The sequence below is a fragment of the Typopeltis vanoorti genome, chromosome 23 (assembly GCF_054136105.1).
Source record: "Typopeltis vanoorti isolate ZY-2024b chromosome 23, IOZ_Tvanoo_1.0, whole genome shotgun sequence".
NCBI lineage: Eukaryota > Metazoa > Arthropoda > Arachnida > Uropygi > Thelyphonidae > Typopeltis > Typopeltis vanoorti.
This window is the reverse complement of record NC_143571.1, coordinates 60,337,404-60,363,441: the sequence shown is the minus strand read 5'-3', so window position 1 is coordinate 60,363,441 and position 26,038 is coordinate 60,337,404. Positions and strand designations below refer to the sequence as shown.

The window sequence follows — 26,038 nt, the reverse complement described above, 5'->3', positions numbered from 1 at the left end:
GAATGAGTGGAATTCATTGCCTAACTTAGTTGCGAGCTCTTTGTGCGTAAATGAATTCAAGAAGAGATATGACAGATATTGTTTTGCTAGTTTGGGTCTCCCGCGATGAATCTACTGACTCCATAGAGATACCTGTAATAATAATAATAATAATAACAACCCATTTTCCTCTCCAGTCATACTGCGAGCACCATTAGTACCGATACAATTTTGGAGGGATCTATATCTCTTTCAGCAAGTGCATTTACAACTGCATTGCAAATATCTATTCCTTTTGTTGTTGTTGCTAATGATGTTAAACTTATCAATTCTTCTTTGATGTTATTCCCAACACAAGAACGAATAAAAATTGCTAAACGAGATGATACAGTTATGTCAGTACTCTCATCAAGACAAAGAGAAATTAAACCAGAAGATTTTATATCTGTTTTTTGCTGATGAGTTATATTTTTAGCCATTTCTATGATTCTACTTTCACCGTGTTTCTAGCTAAAGGCATATCTTTTATTCTTTGAATAATTTTTTCCTTGTTTTCAAAATCTTCAAAGAGAACTGGTGTGCATTTTAACCATGCTTCTTTTATATATTCCCCATCACTAAAAGGTTTCCTGTGTTTAGCAATTACATTTGAGGCAAAAAAACTAGCAGCAGTTATATTTGAACGACTGCAGATAAATTTCATTAGGGTTGTTGACTGGATATTCCTCTTTTTAATTGCCCGAACAATAAATTCTTTCTGTTTGTCCTTGCTTTTCTCAAGGAGCGATTTATGGTTTGTCTCATAATGCCATTTTACTGATGACGTTCTGCACACAATTGTCCCGGAACATAAAACGCAAATTGCTTTATTGTCTTTATTAATCATGCCATACTCTTCAGTCCACCAACTTTGGAACTCTCTGCAGCTTGGCTGTGATAATTTTTGTTTTTTATTTTCGCCAGCCATGTTCGGTAGAACTGTAACAAAATAATTCACAACTTAAATCAAATGCATTTTTTATAGTTTCAAAAATAAATCAATATTTTATTATATGCCTAAATTAAATTATCTTTATAATTCCCATTTACAGTAGCAAAAACAAAACAGTGCACATACACAACAATAATGCACCTGCCACTGCTTATTTCTGCCTACTGGCGGATGTGCAGTGCGAAATGCATAATGAACGCACATGCGATTAGAAAAGAGAAGTCAGGGAATCCAAAGGATCAGTCGTTCTCAATTCTTTTTCTATAGACTGCATTTTTATTTTTTCTTACTGTATTAGAGGGCTCAGTCCCAACAAACTTATTCATAAATACCGTTCCCATTTTTTTAAAGTTCATACATTAAACTAACATAAGTATTAATATTATATAAATTAAGTGGATATTAAATCCAACATTATTTCAAAGCCGACTACAGTAACTATAGAATTTTCGTAGGAAATTTGGCGAGTGTATTCCTGTAAGATCTCTGGTCAAATTTCGCAAGAAACATCTACTATAGTTTCTGTAGTCGGCTTTGAAATAATGTTGGATTTAATTTCCACTTAATTTATATAATTTTGTACCGCCGATGTGAAGCCTTTTGGCTATTTATTTTAGTAAATAAGTATTAATAATTAATTATGGCATAATCATAAAGAATATTAATACACTTAATGTATACGGTGTAGCATGTCGACAAATATAAAAGTACACATTTAAATTAGTTATCAATCACAGAACGAATGCTACAATATTGTAGTTTCCTCAGGCCAACATCACTAAATTAACTTCTGGTAAGTTTCATTGACATATCCCATTGTGATCACCAAAAATTTATATTATTATTCAGTATTAAAATTGATTATCGCATTATTAAATTGATTTTAATGATGTTGGTTTGAAAAAAAAAAACGGTAGTGAGAAAAATATTTATGCACTGTAACTCACTATAGAAGTTAGCAGAGCAGGGGAAGCAGTAGAAGGATGCCGACTTGTTGGCGAACGCTTACCGTCGAATATAACTTGCTCTAGCGTATAACTGGCACCCCTGATTTCAATTTACGAAAAAAGACATTAAAAGGTTTTGCATATATACCTTCCACACAAAAAACAACACGCCCTCCCCAACAGCCGTTATATACTGTAGATGCAAGAAAAAAAGTTTTATTGTATCCCTGAATAAGGTACAGAGGCTTTTGCAGTCTGTGTAATATATTTCTCAATAAATAGTGCAATTAGAGACAGCTGCAATAAAAACGGGTGCTAACTAATGAATCACACATACCCCTCTCACAGAACTACCCTGCGTAGGCAAGCAAAACCATATTTTGCACCGGAAACACAGTATATAAAACTTCAAATAAAATTCTACCACGAATTGAAACATGCCATATAATGCTTGTGTGAGTTCCCCTTCCAGCTCAAACACAAACAAGCAATAAAAATCAACCAAGGGTTGAAACTTTGTGCGAGTTGAGCCTGCCGGTAATGAGAAGTTCTGTCGGAACGATAAACAATACCCCATCGTGAATGTCTTAAAACTAAGAAATATATAGTGAATGTTGTTATGACAGTTGCAGATGTTATGGAATTCAGTTGAAGATAATTAGTATTTCAACTCAAAAGTTGTCAGTTCCATTTGTCTCTGGGTCGCGTGATCCTTTGTTAATATCGCACGAATGAAATTCATGTCTTCATAGCTGCTCTCTCCTGTAAAACAAAATTTAACTTGTACGTATTGTAACAATTAAAAAAAAAAAAGGCTGAATAATTTATAAGCGTATAAAAGGATATCACATGTAAATCGTTGACATGCCAGCAAAATTCTTGGGCGTGCCACCTCTGGCACGCGTGCCATAGGTTCACCACCACTGATATAGGTGATGAATAAAAGTGGAGATAATATGCATCCTTGTCTTACCCCTGATTTTACATCAAACTATCTTCCTGTATTTCCTTCAATTCTTATTGATGACTGACAACTTAAATATAGATTATGTATTGCTCTTATATAATGGTCCATTTATTCCATATAATTGTAGTGTTTTGAAAAGCTTTCCTCTGGACACCTAGTTATATGCCTTTTCCAGATCTACGAAGTACAGATCCTAGTTATATTCCCAAGATTTCTCAACTATCTGTCGTTAAGTGAAAATCTGATCTTGATAATCTCTATTTGGTCTGAATCCAGCTGTTCTTGAAGTTTCTCTTCCACAATAATTCTCAACCTCTTTTCAAGTATGTTAGCATAAATCTTACCTGGAACACTTATTAGAGAAATTCCTTTATAATTCTCCTGTTTTTATAGATGGGGACTATGAGAGCTGTACTCCAATCATTGGGAATTCAACCTTCTGACCAGGCCCTATGGATTATGCAGAGGACCTGTAGCCCCTGGAAAACTTCATCATCATCATCAAATTCCTGCCATGTACGCTCAAGGGGTGTACAGGATATGACAGTACTACATGAAAAAATTACATCATTACTAACTTCCTATCTACAATTTTCCTCCAAATCAGTCTGTTACTTGTCAAGATTCCAACATTATCAGATCTTATATTTATATCGTCTAAGGCACTTTGTACCGTATCAATCCACCTATATCTTGGTCTTCCTCTGGGTCGTTTTCCTGCCAACCTGGCAGAGAACACTTGTTTTGCTAATCTTTCCTCTCCCATTCTATTTAAGTGACCATACCATCTGAGATTAGCTCTGCTAACGCATTCCTGGATGCTGACAATGTCAAGTTCTTTCCTAATATCCTCATTTTTAATATGATATTGCCATTGATGCCATCTGTTTACGCCTCTAATCTTTCTCAGGACTCTCATATCTGCGGTCTCTAGTCTTTGGTCAAGTGTTTTACTTCTGACCCAGCTCTCAGATCCATAAGTTAAAATTGGTTTGAACACAGTCTTGTATACAGCTAATTTAGTGTTCCGACTAATTTCTTTCTTATTCCATATGAATTTATTCAATTGACTTCCCACGATACCAGCTTTGCTGATTCTGTTGTCCATTTCTATATTTAGTTTACCATCTTCAGTAAAAATTATGCCTAAGTAGCTGAAATGTTTTACTTGTTCCACAGGTTCTCCATTCACAACACAGTAGACATTTTCAATGATTCTGCCTATTTTCATTGTCTTTGTCTTTTTATTGCTGACCTTCATACCATATCTATTACAACAGCTATTCAATTTAGTCAGAGAATCTTGCAGACTTGTAGCGGATTTATTTAGAAGTATAACATCATCCGCATAAAGCAAAGAGCTGACATTAACATCTCCAATTTTGATATCAGGTTTAATACCACATTCCTTCATAATGTGATCCATATAGATAATGAATAACAGAGGGGATAATGTACATCCTTGTCTCACACCAGATTTAACATTAGACCATCTTCCTGTACTTCCTTCAATTCTAACTGCTGACTCACAACTCAAATAAAGACTAAGTATTGCTTGATATAATGCCCCATTGGCACCATATAACTGCAGCGTATTGAATAGCTTCTCTCTTGGCACCTTGTCATATGCCTTTTCCAAATCGACAAAACTTAAATACAGATCTTTGTTATATTCCCATGCTTTCTCGACTATTTGTCGTAAAGTGAAGATCTGATCCTGACAGCCTCTATTTGGCCTGAATCCAGCTTGTTCTTCACCAAGCTTTTCTTCCACAATTCTTCTCAACCGTTTCTCAAGTATACTTGCATAGATCTTGCCAGGAACACTCAGTAGGGAAATACCTCTGTAATTCTCACATTCAGTTTTATTTCCCTTTTTATATATGGGTACTATGAGAGCCCTACTCCAATCATCGGAAATTCGTCCCTCTGTCCAGGCTTTCTGAACTATGCAGTGCAGCCACTGTAAGACTCTTATACCACCATACTTCAGCGTTTCTGGTCGAATATCATCTACTCCTGCTGCCTTTCCACATTTCAAGCCTTTGATGGCTTTTTCTACTTCATGTATGGATATGTATTCCTGACTGCATGCCTGTTCAGTGTTTTTTATCACTGTGCTGTCATCACTGCTTGTTTCATTTAGCAGTTTTTCAAAGTAATTACTCCATACTTCAAGGATATCTTTTTCTCCTGTTTTCATTTCACCTTTATCATCTCTAATTCCTTTTACAGCACTCTTTCCTCCATTCCTAAGCTTCTTCAACAACCTCCAGAATATTTTGCCACCTTCTTGATATTTATTTTCTATATTCTTGCCAAAGTCCTCCCATGACTTTTGTTTAGCTAGTTTTACACACTGTTTAGCTTTCTTACATTTGTCTCTGTATTCTGTAAGAGTAAAAGCTGACTTATTTGCCAGGAACTTTTGATATGCTTTCTTCTTTTCCGTCACTGCCTCTTTAACTTCCTGTGTCCACCAGGGAGTTCTGATTTTTTTATCCTTGCACACAACCTCACCACATGCCTCTCTGGCAGAATCAATCAATGTTTCCTTCAGAGTTTGCCACTGAATCTCCAAGGTTTGATTCCTGTTCTCAAACTCTTTCATTTTCTTTTCAATAATATTTCTGTATTTTAGTCTACAGTTCACATCTGAGAGCTGCTCAACTTTTATTCGCTTTAAAACTTTCTTACATGTTATTCTTTTCAATATGAAATTCAATTTTATCCTGCTCAAGACTAAATAGTGATCGCTTCCAATTTCAAATCCTCTGTACACTCTGGTGTCCTGCACCAGGGAGAAAACATCACTATCAACAATAACATAGTCAATGAGACTTTTCTTATTCCTAGCCTCTTCTCTCCATGTGAATTTGTGCACATTTTTATGTTGGAACATGGTGTTAGTAATAACCAGTCCATGTCCTGAGCAGAAATCCAACAGATATTTGCCATTATTATTAGCTTTGCTCTTTTCTCCAAATTTTCCCAAAATATTTTTGTATGTCTCACAATCATTTCCTACTCTACTATTTAGATCCCCAACAAGGACCAACTTTTCCTTTTTCATTGTGTCAGTTGCTTTTTCTAAAGCCTCAAAAAATTCCTCCACTTCTACCTTAGTAGAACCTTCTGTGGGACCCTGGAAAACTTTTGTCTCCATATTTAAGCATTTTCAGTCATCTACTCCAGCTGACTTTCCAGATTTCAGGTTTTTGTATCTTTTCAATTTTCCTCTTGAAAATTGAAAAGGGGTACCTTTTTTTAAATCCTCCCCTTATTTAAAAAGGGTACTTTTTTTTTTTTTTTTTTTTAATAAGTCAAATTTGTTCCTTTTTGCATTAATAAGTATTGTAGTCAGAATAGTAAATTTTCATCATTGAAAATATTTTTTATATTTTTTTGGGGAAATTTTGAACTCCCTTCCCCTCGTTAACAGATGAGGTTCCTTTTTTCACTTTTAAATTATGGCCATCCTATACTAAATACTATATGAATATGGCAACAGGAGAATAACTTCAACCTCTACCCCCTGTGACCCTGGAAAAAGGGTAGTATAATCACTTTACAAGTTAAATGAGATCCATTGTTATCATATGGAAATTCTCTGAAGGTTTGTATATATATCACAGTAATTTTCAAAAGTGATTTTTGAAGCATTTGGCAAATTAAGTTTATCTATATTATTAAGAAAGTTACTTTTTCTGCAATTAATACTACTGTTTATAAGAAATAATAGCAAAGACTATAGTTACCTGGATTTAGTAAGACATAGCAAAAAATCACAACAACAACAATCACTACTAATGACACTGTTGGTATTATGAATAATGGCATCACAGGAGTAACTATATAAAAGATTGATAGCAATTAAATTAGAATATATAACAAATGGTTGAAATGAAATAGAAAAACTTTCACTTTTTTATTCTGAAAAAAAATTAAGCTTTAGAATTATTTCAATAATGGTGTGAAGAAATACTGAATTTTGTTTATGATACTGTTATAAATGTTTTTAGTTTTAAATATATCAATATTTCATTGAAATAATAGATCAGTGCAATTTCTCTGGGTTTATTCATCTTCCAAATAGGCCTTTTCAACCTCTGTAGATTGAAGCCTGTCAGTAGCGAGTACCAATAGTAGAAATGATTCATAACTGAAAGTTTGTACTCCAGACACTGTTACCTTTTTCATTTTCTCTTATTATAGTGGTTATCTTGCAACCTGGAAATTTAGTCCATATTTAACCTGGTCCTAAAAATGCAACAAATCCTTACCATCCAATGTCACTCACTTCAATTCATTCTAAAGTATGGAGAAAAAAATTAACATTCAACTCAAACTAACAGCCAGTTTGGGTTCAACCACTGTCGATCAATAGGGAATCTTCTTATGTTAGTTGCCTTTGAAGGCTGAGTTTGGAACAAAGGACTATTAAGTAAGCTTCCATTATATGGTACGTCTTTTGACCTCTGCAAATGGGTTGCTTAGACACACAGCACACATACTGTAGCTGGATCTTTATCCTCAACCTATACATATAATACTAGTGTTTCACGTGGATCTGTTTTTTCATCTACTCTCCTCCCTCTAAACACAATGTCCTTCTTCAGCTTGCACCTTTCTTCATTTGACAAGTGGCTTGCATTAAACAAATCACAAAAACTTTCAGAATATCAACTTCTATAAGCCTAACTATATATTCTATAGTTATGGATACTCCACAGGTTTCACTATATAAGAAAGTTCTACAATCCTAAATTCTGATCTCCAAACTATAATTTCAATAGGATTATGATAAGCTGAATGATAATAATTTTGATGGTAGTAAAACTCATTCCTGTTATTTTTTGCAAAAAAGGAACCACTAACTTCCAGCCTAATTTCTGATAGCACTCAAATTTTCTAAATAAAATGAGATTTTCCAATCCCAAGCAGGAATTATTATTATTATTTCGGGCAACTCCAAGGAGTTGACAGACTCATCGAGGGAGGCCCTAACATCATGTCAAGAACAATTATTCAACATTCACACAGTATCTATCATACCTTGCTTTGAACTCATTCACAGTCATAGCACTAACAACAGACTCTGGCAGCTTATTCCACTCATTCACCACTCTCCATGCAAAAAACCTAGCTCTAACACCCCTGCTAACCACATTCTTGCCCAGCTTCCATGTATGGTCCCTAGTCCTCCCACCACCAGTCCTATTCTCAAAAATATCTACTGAATTAATCTTATAGAAATCCTTCAGTAATTTGAATGTCTCAATCATATCACCCCTTTTCTGCCTATCAACCAATTTTTGCAACCCACAAATCTTCAACCTGTTCTCATAAGGTTCATTCCATAGACCTGCTATCATCTTGATCACTCGTCTCTGGATCCTCTCCACCCCCATCAAGAAGAAACCCTGGCACCCATATCTGGGCACAGTAGTCTAGATGGGGTCTTATCAAGGCTCGATACAGAAGAACAATAACTTGTTTGTCTCTGCTTGTTAAAGTATTTTTCAGCAACATAGTGATCTGATGAGCTGATTTAGCCACTTTTGCGATGAGCCTCCTAAACTTCAACTCCCTATCCACCAACACTCCCAAATCCCTGGCCTCGTCAATCTTCTGGAGTACAGTTCCACCAATGTGATATATTGCTGGTAATCTTTTCACCCCAAAATGCATAACCTTACACTTTGCCACATTAAATTGACATCCATTTTCCTTAGTCCAGCCCTCCAAACTATCCAAATCATCTTGCAAAATTTTGATATCCTGTGCACTCACTATTGCTTTACACAACTTTGCATCATCAGCAAGTAAGTGAACACTTCCTCTCAGTTCCTTTCCTATGTCGTAATGAACAAACTGAAAAGTAGTGGTCCAAGAACAGAACCCTGCGGCACACTACTAGTCACAAGCGGACTTTTGGACTCTACTCCAGAGTAAGCCACTCTCTGATATCTCTCCATCAGCCACCCTCCTATCCATCTCACCAACCCTTTATCAATCCCCATATGCTGCAGTTTACTGATTACAGTTCTATGTGGTATCCTGTCAAAGGCCTTGGCAAGGTCCAGTAGAATCACTGTAAACCCATTACCCTTATCCAATTCAGCCATCACTGTGTTATAAAACATGAGCAAGTTACTGAGGCATGATCTACCCTTCACAAAACCATGTTGTCCCTGATACAGTATTCCATTTTCATCTATCCAATCCTGTATTCTTCTCGACTAATTTCGCCAAGACCTTGACAACTATTCCTGATATGCTAATCAGTCAATAATTTACAATAGCAGTCCTGGAACCTCCTTTATGCAGTGGAAGTAATTTCCCCTCTTTCCACCCCCTCAGAACTAACCCAGACCCGAGACTCAAATTAAACAAAATGGTCAAGGGTACTGACAATTCTTTAGCCGCTTCACATATGACACGAGCTGGTATACCATGCAATCCACAGATGTATTGACATTGAGGTTTTGTAATAGACTACTCACCTCCACTTCATTCTTTTTTTTTTTTTTTTTTTGAAAGTTTATTTTTCACTTGGTTAGAGTATAATAAAATTAGTTTAATCCTTTATCCAAGTGTGAGCAAACAAAGTTTGCGCCTAAAAGTATCTTCAGGACTGGGGTAAGGTGGTACAACACCAGGCAACTCATTGCAAAGGTGGAGCAAGCTACCAACACTCCTATCTCAGTATCTCCTATAATGCAAAACACATCTCCTTGCAGATTTGTCTAATGTTATGCATTAAGGGAAGGGCCACTACCCAGACTAGTTTCGACCTTTATTGAGGTCTCTTCAGTGGGAGTCAGGCCCAAGTGGAGATACCAGGCAGAAGTATTAGCAGGTCATCTCTACCTATAGGAGTTGCCAAATGGTGTGCCACCCTTTTTTAATAAATTACTCTGGACGAGTTGTCCTGGTGTTGTACCACCTTACCCCAGTCCTGAAGATACTTTCAGGCGCAAACTTTGTTTGCTCAAACTTGGATAAAGGATTAAACTAATTTTATTATACTCTAACCAAGTGAAAAATAAACTTTCAACATCTTTCTCTAAATCCAGAGTAATTTATTAAAAAAAAAAGGGTGGCACACCATTTGGCAACTCCTATAGGTAGAGATGACCTGCTAATACTTCTGCCTGGTATCTCCACTCGGGCCTGGCTCCAACTGAAGAGACCTCAATAAAGGTCAAAACTAGTCTGGGTAGTGGCCCTTCCCTTAGACATATCTGCAAGGAGATGTGTTTTGCATTATAGGAGATACTGAGATATGAGTGTTGGTATCTTGCTCCACTTTTGCAACGAGTTGCCCTGGTGTTGAACCACCTTACCCCAGTCCTGAAGATACTTTCATGCGCAAACTTTGTTTGCTCACACTTGGATAAAGGATTAAACTAATTTTATTATCCACTTCATTCACCACAATTCCCGTATAATCTATTGGTTCATTCATTACTGCAATGTCACCACCTGGATGATATATTTTTGCAAAGTGCTCACTCAGTAATTCAACTATATCAACTGATTCGGTTACCTGACTACCATTGGCATTCTTTAAAATCATTCTGCCATATACATTTTTTCTTTTACTTGCAACATATCGAAAAAACTGCTTGGGATTCTCTTTAGCCTGCATGGCTAATGTTCTTTCATAATCAGTTTTTGCTTTTCTTACCACACTTGTTACCCTCCTATCCTGCGCTTTATACCGTTCATGTGCCTGCCGGTCACCTTTCCCCTTAAATTCCCTCCATAGTAGTTTCCTTTTTTTTTGCAGCTCAAGCTTAATGGTGTTATTCATCCATTTAACCCCTACTTGATTTATTACTCGAACTCTAGATATACAGTCAGCCATTGCCTCATGCAAACACCTCCTAACTGCCTCCCATGCACTATCAACATCTAGCCCTTGCAGTTTTACATGCCATAGCACTGAACCAATGAAACTCCTAAGCTTGTCATAATTACCAGCCCGATAATTCCACATGTAATCCCCTGTCTTAATTGTAAATTTCACACCATTAGCCACCTCCCAAGTCACGACCCTATGATCACTCTCACCAATTGGTGGCAACGTGGTATTATTCGTTACAGCCATATTCTCAGATGCAATTACTAGTTCAAGCACTTTCTGACCACTAATATTTTCCATTACATGCTGTCGTAGATAGTTATCCCTTAATAACCGCATAAAATCCAATTCCTTCCTCCCACGTGTCCTCTCCTCCTTCCAGTCAATGTTACCATAGTTGAAATCACCCATAATAATTACTCTCCTTCACTCATTTCTTCTATTTGCTTATGCATACTATCTCCATCATCTATTCCATCACCTGGTCTATAGCAGCACCCAACTGTATATTTTGTTCTGCTGGTTTCAATCTCACACCAAATAGCCTCAAATGTGCTCTTTTCTCTATCCTGCAGTTCCACTTCTATTATCCTTGGCCGTAGTTCATCAGCTATCATCAATAACACTCCTCCTCCCCATTTTATTCTCCCTGTCACACTCCTGAACACACACCATACCCTTCACATTCAATCCCACTAGCTCTATCATCTTCTGTCAGCCATGTTTCACTAATGCCAATAACCTTGCTGTGTCGTACTTTTTACTCATATATCTATCCATTAGTCTTTGGGTCAATTCCCCGTTAAACTCTCATTCAGGTATCACGCTAACTCTATCCAATAATGCCACTAATGCCAATAACCTTGCTGTGTCGTACTTTTTACTCATATATCTATCCATTAGTCTTTGGGTCAATTCCCCGTTAAACTCTCATTCAGGTATCACGCTAACTCAATCCCACTAGCTCTATCATCTTCTGTCAGCCATGTTTCACTAATGCCAATAACCTTGCTGTGTCGTACTTTTTACTCATATATCTATCCATTAGTCTTTGGGTCAATTCCCCGTTAAACTCTCATTCAGGTATCACGTGGTACATCTGGGGGGGACAAAGGAATTGCCTCGAGATCAAGCCAATACCAGAGTATCAGATTGTCTGAGATCAACCTCTCGTAAAACACTAAGAAATTTATATTTTGCTGCGCCACTTAGTGCTTTTAGATTAGACAATATTATCAATCAAGAGGTGATCTCAAGACAGTACTTAAGTGATCCCTTGTAATTTTGCAGACGTGGCCAAAATCTATACTCATTCTAGTCTCCTGCCTAGGTTTGTAGTACCTTTTTTTTTTTTTTTTTTTTTTTATAAGCGGTGCATCAGATTCCAGAAATCACAGATAGTCTTAGTTGGGTACAAAGCAAGGTTTATTAGATATCATAAATGTGTACATACAATACAATAAGCTTAATTCCCACCTTAAGGGAGTTCCTGACAGTCAGGATAGAATTAGAACATTACAATAATATAAGTATACTCAAACTGATTAAACTGTAAATCTCTGAAGCAAGATTTCTTATTTTTACCCTTAATTACCTTAATCATGCATGATTATCACAATAACTCTCTATTTTTTTAGTAGTTCAATCAAACCACACAAGATAGCATTTATATCTTTTACAATCCCTTCATTTGATAGCAATTCCTTACTTTAAAAGATATTCTTAACCCCCTAGAACATATTACGTAACTCTATCATAACAGGAGACAGTAAGATTTTACGGTGACCCTCTCTAGATCACTGCAGTTCAATCCTAATTAATATCATTAATGTTCCTTCCTCTGGTTTAACACAAATCTTACATTTACAATCAACAAAATACAAATAAAGTCTGCTTATCTGTCCTTGGTTCTGCATCGTGTCAAAGGTCTACCGGAATCTGCCTCTCCTTAGACAAAATGTCCATGTGCTCCAATCTGGCTTTTTATGGATGACTGGACTTATTCCTTCCATGGAGATACTACGTCTAGTTCCGCTGCTGCCTCTATCAAAACCCTCCGAATGGAGGCACTGCCACCCTTCACCTGCTCACGACACCGTGAGACAAACACCAGGACATCCAGGAACAAAAAGCCTTTTTTCAGGGGTGCTTGACCCTTATATTTTCACCTTTCTTTCTCGGCGATTCTCGCATTCCGCGATGTCCACCCAACGCACTCACGTGGGCTCATGTCACTACTTCCAGCTTTCTCCGCAATATCCCACGTGCGTGCCTCCCCCGATCTTGAACTTGTGCTAACATTCTATATCTCTTAGTACACAATGCTCTATTAAACTTTGCTAAAGGTCTACACTTCCATCATTATTTAACTAATTTGTGAGTGGTACAAAATGCATACTTATTTGTCTTCTCATAGTATGAAATATTTGATATATTTACAATACATTATTTTAATACTCAGAGGCAAGCATGGTATAATGTTTCTTATTGTGTGTTCGCTCTGTTATACAATGATAAGATGAAATATTTTATGTTCCAACTTATCAGGGTATAATGACCTGTCGTCTGGAAGTGCAAACCAAGGCCAAAAATTCTTCCTTCTTGTTCCTAATACTTCTGGCATTAGTATACATGAATTGCAGAAGCCCATTTGTCCCATCCCTATTTTGATGCCTTATACTAACTATTCCATTCTGATTCGTGGTCTTTCGTACTCGCTTGGGCATATTACACACCTTCATACACTCAACTGTCTCCTTAAAGTCTGCATATCTACTTTCACTCCCCCTTAATAACTCTAGTTTCCCTGATTCTGCACATTCACTTCCACTACATTCGACAACACCTTTTCAAGTCTCCGTACACCAAATCCATTCAAATGTAAACCACCCACCTTATATAAATCTTTTCGCCCATCGAACTCACTCCACACATCCACAAATTCCACACCACTTGTCATGCATAATCTGCGCATAAAGTCATTAGCAATTATGGCCCTCCTTCTATACTCTTCACTGTTATACCGCGAACAGACTCGCCATCCTAACTCTCTCTCTCTCCTCTTTGGCTACCTCAAGCAATTCCTTCACATCCTCACTCAGAGCCATTTTATCTCCTTTCAAATCATTTGTACCTGCTACCATTATCAATTCTTTTACCCGCTGCTTTTGCATTCTAATTGACTTGCTTACATCCTTAACGTTCACACCAGGTTGGTATGATTTTGTTAAACTCTCAACTAACATACCTCTTACTAAGGAATTTCCATACAACACTCGCTCTTTCATTTTGTTTACAATCACTATCATACTCTTATTTTTTCTATCATACGTTTGCCGTTTATTAGTCGGTACGCTTGGTAAACATTTTTGCCAATGCTCCAGCTGCCGATTTACCCTGTGTATCGTTGCACGTGACCGAGCGATCTCACTCATTGCATCAGTCTCATTATTTTTATTCTCTGATAATTCATTCATTCGTTCTGTATGTTTACCTTCATTCTCACTTTCAACGCCACTCTCACAGATATCAGGTACTACCTTGCAAACATCACTATTCATACCTTACATATCACTGTTATCTAGATTCTCACTTTCAACAATGATATCACTCACACGACCTGAAACACTCTTTAATAAATCCTCACATTCTTTACACTTTCTGCACACATTCACTCCACTATCGTTGTTTAACCAGACTCCAACCGCTCTGCTCAATGCATACATTTTGCAAACGGTACACTAAATCAAATCCTTTAAATTAAAATTTTTAGACAAAGTTAGCGACCTGGACGCCATCTTTGTATTTCTCTTAATGGGGGCCATGTGCACAGATAATCGTATCTATCACTTTACTATTTAAAATACTCAGAAAACACAAAAATCACCCAGACATGCTAAAATACGAAAAGTAAACAATACTATGTAGATACTATGCAAATTCACAAATTATTACTCAAAATAACTTATCTGTTCAGGAGCTATCCACAAACACTACACACCATGTAGCCCTCTAGTCACCCTAGAATGCTTGGGATTAAATCTAAAATCTCCTTTGAAATAAATATATTGCAAATATCACATTCCAAAAAGTTATATTAGGTTTTGTCTTTTGCTCAGGGAGTCACTCTGTAAAGAGTTCATAGCTATTTGTAAATCAAAAATCTGCTTAACCAATGAATACTGTTCTCCCATTTCGGGTTATGCCCCAATCAGCTTTTGCTGTTTGCGTTTTTTTTTTTATAAATATTTCCTTGGACAGTATTCATCAGAATTGGATTTGATAATTTCCTCACTCTCTTCTCAATCTGCAATTGCATATGCAGCAGATACTCAACACTTCTTCACACTTCAACTCCAAACTCGTAACAATCTACATTCACTTCTACTGGTCTCTTCTGAAAATAACCTTCCTGTTATAAACAGTCAGGTCTCCATATTCAAGGGATCTGTATTCACCAATTCGTGTTTTTGAGTTGATGGTCGCAAAATTGTATGTCTTCAGTTTTGCAGTGATCATTACACTATTTGTGCTTAGAATATTACTGTGCTTATATGAATACTCATGGATTTTAAACTAAGTGCACCAAGTGATGGATAAAAGCCTAAAAGAGCCAAGAATGTGATTTTTGGAGTGATGTGAAGTCATTAGCTTCTATATATGAGTTGCACAGTCCTGAAATTACTTCAGGTGCAAACTTTGTTTGCTTACACTTGGATAAAGGATTAACCCAAGAATATAATTTCTTGGCATCTTTATAACCAAGTGGAAAAACTTCCAACATCTATCTCTAATCCAGAGCATTTTAATAATAAGGTGTGACACCTTTTTGGCTACTCGTATAACGAAATGTTAGCCAGTCTCATACAGAGTTTTTTCATCTGGAAACTCGGGGTTTTTTTGTCCTCCAGAACATGCAAACTGGCCCAGCAAACACACATGCATTCCAACCATATGCCAGTCCTGAGCTCAGATAAAATTGGGGGGGGGGGGGGGGGGGAGCAATGGTGAACTACCCTGTAAAAATCTCACCAGGAATACTTTGTGAGCAATGCCTACAAACAGAAATGACTGAAAATGGAAAATCAGATCAGATCAGATCAGATCAAATCAGATATAGAAATGACTTCTGCATTACTTCAATCTTGATATCATATCACTTCTGGGTTTGGCTACAACTGATGAGACCTCAATAAAGGTTGAAACCAGTCTGGATAGTGACCCTTCTCATTATGCATAGCATTATACATGTCTGTAAGGATATGTGATTGCATTATGGAATACTAAGGCAAGTGATGTGAAGTCATTAGCTTCTATATACGAGTTGCCCAGTCCTGAAATTACTTCAGGTGCAAACTTTGTTTGTTTACACTTGGATAAAGGATGAAACCAAGAACATAATTTCTTGGCATCTTTAATTTATAGTATAACCAAGTGGAAAAACTTCCAACAAATCTAAGACCCTTGATCCCTATGTGACCTGTTACATACAGTCTAAGGTAGATGCCCCTCAAAAACCCAAGAAATTCATTCTCTCTTTCTACTCCCAGATGTTGCTCTTCATTTCAATTTATATTACCATAATTAAAATCCTCCATTAATGATCATTTTCTTATTAGCCAGAGACCAATTTGCCTATACATTTCCTTCACATTGCCCTCCACATTACCAGATTTACAGCAGCACTCAACTAGATATTTCATTCTGATTACCTCCAACCTCAACACCATACTGCTTCAAAACCACTGTTACTATTTGCTTTTTTCATCTCCACCTTAGATGGAGATAACTCCTCTGCTACCAACAACAACACTCTGATATTTCTGTGCTGTCGGTCTTCATAAAAAAACATCACATCCATCTATCTCTATTCTTGTCAGTATGCCATCTTCATCTAACTATGTCTGACTTATTCCAACAATTTTTGGGTGAATATACTCTATTAATGCTACAATTTCATTTCCTTTATTTCAAATACTTCCAGCATTTGTAACCAATACATACTAGCTTATTTCTGGTTCTATAGCAAGTGTTGCCAATCCCGCTACTCAGATGTGACTCCTCCATCATACCCCCCCCCCCACTGCTCACTCTTTATCATCACTGATCTTGCAACCTGTTTGTTGTCCCCATGTCTTATCATCTCAATCCTTTCTCTCTCTCTCTCTCTCTCATACACTTCTGTATCCATCATCTACTCTTCTCTCGCATAGTGTCCCCCTCTCCAACCCCTCCCCACCCATTTCCATGTTTTGTCATGTGTTTCTTCACTCATGCCACTCACCTCTTCATTCACAAGCTCTCCTGCATTACTTCGTTGCTCTTCCATGTCACCTCTACCACTTCTTGCTTTCTCAGTTCTTCCATTCACTTCAGTTATTACTCTATTGCAGCAACAGTTTCTCCAGTTGAATCACAGCAAATCCATTTAAATGTTGCCTATTTCTTTTATTTTCCATCTCTAAAATTCATTCCAATTATTCATAAAATGAATTCCTTTCTTCTCACACAACTCTGCCATCCCATTCATAACCTTTGCTTGGCATCTTGACTCATTACTATTATACCTATGTAACATACTATTATCTTTTACTGTCCTTAGCAATGTCCTCATCCATGCTACCACTACCAATTCTTTTTGCTCATTTCTTCCTCATATTTAGTGCTTCAATTGCTCTGTTCAATCTACCCACTGGACAGCAAACCTTGTGCATCTTCTCATTTACCACACCTCTAATAATGAAATCCCCATACATGATTACTCTATCCAGATGGTTGCACTTTTGTCCTGGCTATTTATCATGCTTGCTATCTTACAGTCTTTTGATCTAACTTTCACACACACACTACCTTAATACTACTTTCAACGATAGTCTCTTTTACGTTTTTTTTTTATTATCATTTACTCCTGTAGCTCTATTCACTATATTCTCAGTTTCCTGGCTTTCAGCATTAACTTTCATTACTTCATTTTCTCCACTTTCCAATGTTGCACATTTCTGGCTCATAAAACACCTACAACACTCTCTCTCTACTCTTATTCTCATATCAAATCCATTTTCTCTTGATAATGAATACATAGCACACACACACTACCTTTTATAAACTCCCCTGAATAACGATGTACTGGCTATTTATTGTACTCGCTGTCATCAGCATATGAATAACACTATTTATGTATCATCTATATATAAATATATATATATATATATGATTCAATTACACAGTCATTCATATAACAGAATACTACGAATAGTAATTATCCAAATATCATGTTCACAGTAGGCCACCTGAAAAGATCTATTCGCTTTGGTTTTCAAAAGGATGAGAAAATTTTATCTTAGTATTCAGAGGGTCTTTGGAATCTGGGATATGAAGACAGATTGAGGGAATACAATTTGCAGAGCTCTGTGAATAGGCAGAGAAGGAACATGATTGAGCCATATAAATTGGTGAAGAGGTTGTTGCCAGATTGATGTGAAGGAGATTTTTCAAAGAGTAGAGGGAGACAGGAATAGAATAAGAGGCCATCCCTGAAAACTATATAAGGAGGATGTGAGCAAGGGAGTGAGAAGACTGTTATTTTCATGTAGTGCAGGTGACAAGTGGATTGTGCTGCCTGACAGTGGGGATAATGTGAATGGGTTTAACCCTTTCAGGACCAGAAGGACTTATGAAGTAATACAAAGTTTTTAGGTATTAAAATGACTTTATTAGGTATCTATTTAACATAAAACATCATTATGTAGGAAAAAATCGTAGGTTTTATAGAATTTCATGGGACACATGTGTCCCATAAAATTCTATAAAATTGTATAAAATTCTATAGAATAATGAAATTCTATAAAATTCTTGCAAATAAATTAAAATTTTATGTGGGGACACATATGTCCCATGGTCCTAAAAGGGTTAAGGCATGGTTTGATGATCTTGTGCAAGAGACATCCATGAGTCTTTTGGTGACCTAAGTAAGATTTCACCATAAGTGAATTGTGGCAGATGCCATACTGATAATCAGTTATAGTTGGCTTTCACTATAACAAACTCATAAGAACCAGAGGAAGCATTTGTTATAGCATGTAATTTCTTTTATTACAGAACTGTACGTAACTCACTTTGGTTGGGACTTTTGCATATTTGGTTATAGTGATGCTTGCAATAGATACCCAGATTCCTTGCTTCCTCCACCTCCTGAAGCAAAGTTCCTCCGATGTGGTAAACCTCATTCCTTCTTCTCTGGACAAAGTACTTACAAAAGAATTTTAATAGGTTGGTGCTTTGGGCTGAAGAATAGAGATATCATTTCAATGTTGCTAAATGTAAATTCTTCAGCCCAAAGCACCAACCTATTCAAATCCTCTTGAAACCACAACAAATCAGAACTACCTGATGTTGCTCTTCCTAATTTAGCATAATCAGCAAACAAATGAATATCTCCTTTCACACCATGAACTATATCACTATATATAAGTTAAATAAGAGAACCATGTGGTATCCCACTTGTCAACTTCATTTTTTTTTTTTTTGGAAGCCCTCCACACAACTGCACCTCCATACATAACTCATAATTTGTAATCCAACTACAAAATGACTAGTCATCCCTAACCTGTCCAATTTTAATGGTAGTTTATCATGTGATACTTGATCAAATGTTTTAGTAAAATCCAAATACATCACTGTATAAGCATCTCCCCCACCCAATATACTAGTCACCCTGTTATAAAATACTAAAGCATGACCTCCCCTTAACAAGCTCATGCTACTCTCTTGAAAGCTTGCCATTCTCATCAATCCATGTTTGCATTCTGTCTCTAACCAGCCTCTCAACACCTTCACCACTATACTTGATATACATAGTGGCCCATAGCTTGATACTACTAACTTGAATCCTCCCTTATATTTCACTAATCCTCACTAATTTCTGTCTTTCCGCTCTTCTGGGACTGTTCTTGTTGCCAGACTTCTGTTGAACAACCAAGTCAAGGGCACTTGGTTGTTTACCAGCTCATTTGCCACCCCTTAATATACATGGTGATATTTCAACCAATCCCACAGCTTTATTAACATCTAGGTTACTTAATATTCTAAGCACTTTGCATTTCTAGCCTCCCCCACCCATGAAATACACTGTGAAATATTCACTGCACATTTCCACTATATCTTCAGCAGATATGACTTGTGTTCCATCTCCAACAACTAAGGTCATATTCCATAAGTGCATGCGCACAGACATATTCAGATGTGTAGAATGCTATGTTTTATTCAAGTGAAAAAAAAAAACTTTCAACATCTATCTCTAACCTAGAATAGGTATGGTACCTTTTGAAAATGCAGAAATCATATGGGAAATATGATTTTTGCATTTTCAACCTTGATATCTCTTCATGGTCTGGCTCCCAATGATGAGACCTCAATAAAGGTCAAAACTGGTCTGGATAGTAGCCCTTCCATATTCAACTTTTTTTTTCTACTAGCAACATAACTGTAGAATTATCTAGGGTTTTGCTTTATTGCTTCAACCAATCTCTTTTCATACACCAATTTCTTTTTCTCTACCACATTTGTCACCATCCTAGCTTGCACCTTATATTCCTTATGCTGTTGATTTCAACTATGGAATTAAAGAACAAACCTTGTTCTTTAATTCCATAGTTGATCCATTTCACTCCTGCTCTATTTATCCTCCAAACCTTAGGAATACAATATAATACTGCTGTAAGTAATTGATTCTGGATCTAGACACTAACAATTTCTTTCCTTTTCATTAACTGAGCCACTGCACATAAACTGTTTCCTTAATTTATCATATGTCAGGAAATTATCAATGATTTTTTTTTCAAATTCCATTAATCATTTCCTGCTTGGTTTTTATTGGTATGTAATATGCAATCTACACAGCTAAGGATATATGTGCATGTTACATAGTATCAGGACAAAGAAGACATTGCTATCTGATTCCCAAAGTAATGTTATAATAGAACATTTTCAATTAAAAATGCATCTAAACACACACACACACACACACACACACACACACACACACACACACACACACGTATATATGAAGATAATATCCTTTTCATGTATATTTAACATAACTAGCTCAAGAACTAAGTATCAGTCTGAAACTTACCAGTTAATGATGAAGGAATAACAAACTGTTTGGATTTTGTAAATGAGCAGTTTGAATAAGAAAAATCATTTACTTCAGCTGCAATGTAGTATGTTCCTTTGTCAATATTTTCAAAAACAAAAGCAAGCATTTTATTCTTGTCAGCATACATAATCGTGCTTCTAACTGGTGTGAAGGAATTATCATCTACAACTGATATCTTGTAACTAGTAATATCTAAATGAATTGGAGCCTGTAGAAATTTCCCTTCTATTCTATTGAATGGCAATCCTCCAAGATAAACCATAATGAGCATTTTCCAGTCACAAATATTTCTAGCATCTGTAAAGAATAAAATCTTCAATGATTAATTTATTTAAAAAAAAAAAAAAAAAGAAAACAAAAGACAAATTTATTAAGAATGAAAATAAAGAGATATGAAGTTGAAAGTTTATTCACTTGGTTAAACTATAAATTAAAGATGCCAAGAAATTATAATTTTGTTTAATCCTTTATCCAAGTGTAAGCAAACAATTTTTGTGTGTGAAGTATCTTCACAACTGGGCTACTTGTATATAGAGGCTAATGACTTCACATATACTGCCTTAGCATCCATAATGAAAAGCGCATGCACACACACATATTCAGATGTGTAGAATGCTATGCATTATTCAAGTGAAAAAAAAAAAAAAAACTTTCAACATCTATCTCTAACCCAGAATAGGTGTGGTACCTTTTGAAAATGCAGAAATCATATGGGAAATATGATTTCTGCATTTTCAACCTTGATATCTCTTCATGGTCTGGCTCCCAATGATGAGACCTCAATAAAAGTCAAAACTGGTCTGGATAGTAGCCCTTATAAAGCACAGAATTATACACATCTAATAATGTGTGCTTTGCATTATGGGATACTAAGGCAATTGATATGATTTGGATAAAGGATTAAACCAAGAATATAATTTCTTGGAATCTTTAATTTAAAGTATGAAGTTGGAGAAAAAGTATTTCCTCACTGGCATGAAAGTGAAAATCTTCATTCCACATGCCATCCAAAATTCTAAACCACAGTTTAACAAAGTAGTTAAACAAAAATAATTTGGCATGACTTATTTTTTTTTTTTTTTTGCTGAGTGTGAAGCGAAGCCCATGCTGACGCAAGCAATAAATTAAAAACAGCCATCAGCAAATCCAAATGTAACTTCGTAAGTGCCAAAAGCAGAAAACACACGTCCTGCTCAAATGGACACTGCCCTCTGAACTTTTGCAAAGGCCATCAAGACATAACCTTCACTCTTTCGCTCATCCAGATGGAGAGATAAAGGGGCTTTATCTGACTCCTGGCATTACTCTTTTCCATCAACTCCTGAACAGATGACCAAGGCAAACTGCCTTCTACTTACCATACAACACATGCACTATGTGCTGCCTGTGACTAGGGTTTTGGGGAAAAAGAAAATTCAGAAGAATATTAAATAACTTAAACTCATTTTGTCCCAATGGCATCTCTCCAAATGTATTACTTATACACTGCATTCAGAACTGACACCACACCTCCCTCATATCACCTCTACAATATACATCACTTTTATACTCAGCTCGCATTTAAGCTTATGCATGGAAACAAGCATAAACCCAACTTATCCCCATAAAAGGGAGAACCCAAACCCAACATTCACATTAACCTCAATCCTTTCCAAAATAAAGAACTCATCAACAGTAAACTTCTCTGCTATGCTATGCAGAAGCTCACCAGTTATTCAATGACTATCAGTAAGGATTACTTTCACCACTCTGGATGCACAATTGTCTTCTTAGCCTATGTCACTTATCACTGGATATGTCCCATGGAAAGGTTTGCAGAAACATGCATTGTCAATCTTGACATTTGGCTTTTGACTGTGCCTGGCCTGCTCAGTAAACTACTATCCATTAGTCCAGCGCTTCCCCAACTGTGGGCTGCAGCCCCCTTGGGGGCCATTAATTTTGTTGAGGGGGCCGTGATATAATGGAAATAAATTTAAAATGTTTTAAGACTAAGTGTGTGCCATGTCAAATGTGTATGTAAGATGCTAAAATGTAATATTGGCATTTGATTTTTGCAATATTCACTGTGTATGTTTTGTATTGAATATAAATACAATAAATATTATAATAATAAATGTCTGTATTACAATTTTGTTTTCTGATGTGGGCTGTGAAATATTTTAATTTTTCAAAGGGGGCCTTTACATCCATAAGTTTGGGAAGCACTGCATTAGTCTACCTGACACCTTCATAACTGTATAGCAAACTTTTTCTCTGGTTGTTTACTGAATGTCATGTTGGATGGCTCCTCTTCAAGCTTCACCCTAATGCAGGTTCTGGTGTCTATTACCTGCTATTTTTTTCCAACACACAATGACTTACATTCAATGATCAAATCCAGCCACAACTTTGCTGATGACAATATACCCCTTTGTGTGCTCAGGCATCCTGTGCTTCAACATTGTCTGCAACTAGTGACTTAAATAATGATCTCCATATCATCCTTCAATGATGCAAGGATAACCTACTCACATTCAGTGACACCAAAATGCAGTATTGCATTATTCCTTACCAAAAGGATCTCAGCTCACCTACGCTTACTTTGAGTTATACACAAATCACCAGACAGTATCAGATCTTGCTCCTTAGACTAGCATTTACCCTAGTCCCTCCTGGGATAAACATATCACATGAGATTATGCCAGTTTCTATATATATTTCCCATATATGTAGAAAGTTTTTCACTTGGTTATAAATTAAATTAAGCTTGCAAGTGAAGTACAATCAGCTAATGCATTTTATTCCCTTATGGGGATTTGGTGAGGCCACTTTAGCCATGTCAAACTTTTGGAGACTGAGGGGGGGTAATTCAATTTCCACTGGTAGTCAACTGAAGATAGCTGACAAGACTATCACTAATTACGCACAGCATTCAGTGAAGAGAGGAAACTGACAAGTCCTGCCATCTCGTGGTCCCTAACCCTTACACTATATTTATTGTGTGAAAATAGTGTGTATAGTCAATTTTCTTGAGTTTACAGAATGAAATATCTAAATTTTCAGGAGAAAAAAAAATCCACTTGCCCAAGACAGAGATCGACTAACTTGGGAACCAGTCAAAAAAAGACTTAGTAAAAGTTCCTCTAGTCGGCAACGAGAAATGAACTCATGACCCTCTTTCTTTGGGTGGTGTAGCAGTGTGGATGGCACACACCCCTTTCACTGAGCTACACAGACTCCCTTCACAACTAGGGCTACTTGTATATAGGGCTACTCTCATGAAGATAATTCATGGACAAACTTTGTTTGCTTACACTTGGATAAAGGATTCAAGAAGAATATATATTTTCTTGGCAAGTAATTTGTGACCATTGAAAAAAAAATTTAATTTTTTTCTTAGGTCACAAATTAAAAAATTAAGGTTATACACCTTTTTACTAATTATATATGGGAAATATGACTTATCTGATATCCCTGAGATCAAAACTTTCCTACACGAAAGTTTTGCAGTCCTAGGAAAACTTTCCTAGGGCTGCAAAATTCTTTGCAAATCAAATGCTACCATCCACTTTAACCTATTAAATCTACCAAGTGGTTAATGAGCATAACCCTGCAAAACAGAAATGTCCCAAAAGTATACTGAGCAGGTAAGCAATTTCATTGCAAATCCGATAAAGGACCATAGGTCCAATCAGTCCATCTTGCCAGAACAGTTTACCTTGGGTTTACAGTGCCAGAAGCCTATAATGGGTGAGCCAAAGACTTAATAATATTCCAAGTCTGTTACAGTCTACCACCTAGTGATAAACTAAAACAAACAAATATCTAAAAAAAATACTGAAACAAGTAGTTAATAGCCCACGATAGACGAGCCAAGTGCTTAATGATATTCCTTTCAGCAATTTCATTGCAAATCCGATAAAGGACCATAGATCCAATCAATCCATTTTGCCAGAACAGTTAACCTTGGTATCTCTTCTGAGCCTGACTCTTGCTGATGGCAGGCTGGCCTCCTGGGGAGTAGAGTAGTTTTGTCTTAATGGTAAGTTTTTGCCTGTCACTGGATGGAGCAATTACTGTTTCCTGACATGGAGTAATAGTTTAGTAGTGGTCCTTTCAGATCACTTAATGAGATTTAGATTATCTTGTTGATCCTTAGAGTGTTTGGAGAGGTACCCTTCATTTCAATAGTATTTCAATAAAGGGGAACAGGTCCTGGTAGTCCCTTCCCATAATATCCATCCAGCTAATAACTTTGTAGGGTGATTCGGCTGATAACAACCCCACCTCATTGACAAAATTTAACCACTATCCCACAAATAGTTTCAATTCTGTGCCTTTAAATAATAAATTACATGATAACTACAGTAATTAACTTTAATGAAATGAAAGAACAGATATTTCATACTGAAAATAACAGTACATCATCAGTGTGTAGAAACAAGCAATCACAGGAACCGGATTACAAAGTACATACAGCAGTCGGTGGCTTACCAATTAAAAACTGTTGATGCATGCTAGAAATTAGAATTAATAAATATTATTAAAAACTATTTTTGATGGTTACATAAGACAAGAATCTCCCAAACTTTTGGGGGAGGGAGACAATCATTCCAATTCAGATTTGGCCGATGTAAAAGGGCTTCGCAACTTTCATATTTAAACCTGCAGCTATGGAGAAGATGGAGCTTTATCCCACTGGATATTGTGTTTAGTGTCAATACTATGTTGTTCCAGACCAGACTTTTGAGGTTTCATGTATTTGATATAATACTGATGTTCATTAATTCTTTTTTCTATGGAACAGCCTGTTTGTCCAAAGTATGTTAGATTACATTCACACAGTATCTGGTAAACGCCAACTAATAATAGAAGTCCAGTTTGTCTTTTGTAGATGGCAACAGATGAGAAATGTTGTTGATCAGAAAATATGTGGGAATGAGATGATACTCCTTCAAAATTCTATGAATCGGTTCCGAGATGCCAGAAATATAAGGGATTGGAACTCTGCAGTCTGTTGAAGAATCCAGAGGTGTTGGAACATAGGAGTCTATTATCTGCTGGATTTGAGCTTTTTCATTCCAGTTATGAATTTCCATCTCAGCTAAGTATTTTTGGATATTATCCTCCCAACATATCCATGGTC

At 36.4% G+C, this 26,038-nt stretch overlaps 1 protein-coding gene across 3 annotated transcripts in view; it reads right to left on the bottom strand.

Annotated features, from left to right (window-relative positions):
* LOC150093895 (uncharacterized) overlaps nucleotides 1-26,038 on the bottom strand; it is a 159,995-nt gene that overhangs the window by 30,877 nt on the left and 103,080 nt on the right. For 2 of the 3 annotated variants that reach the window (XM_090413015.1, XM_090413013.1), the window contains 2 exons: nucleotides 20,887-21,207; nucleotides 6,643-6,735 (listed from right to left, as the gene is read on the bottom strand). In XM_090413015.1, the coding sequence (XP_090269141.1) occupies nucleotides 6,643-6,735; nucleotides 20,887-21,207 (414 nt within the window). The remainder of the gene's footprint in view (nucleotides 1-6,642; nucleotides 6,736-20,886; nucleotides 21,208-26,038) is intronic. The other variant, XM_090413014.1, reaches the window with a different exon arrangement.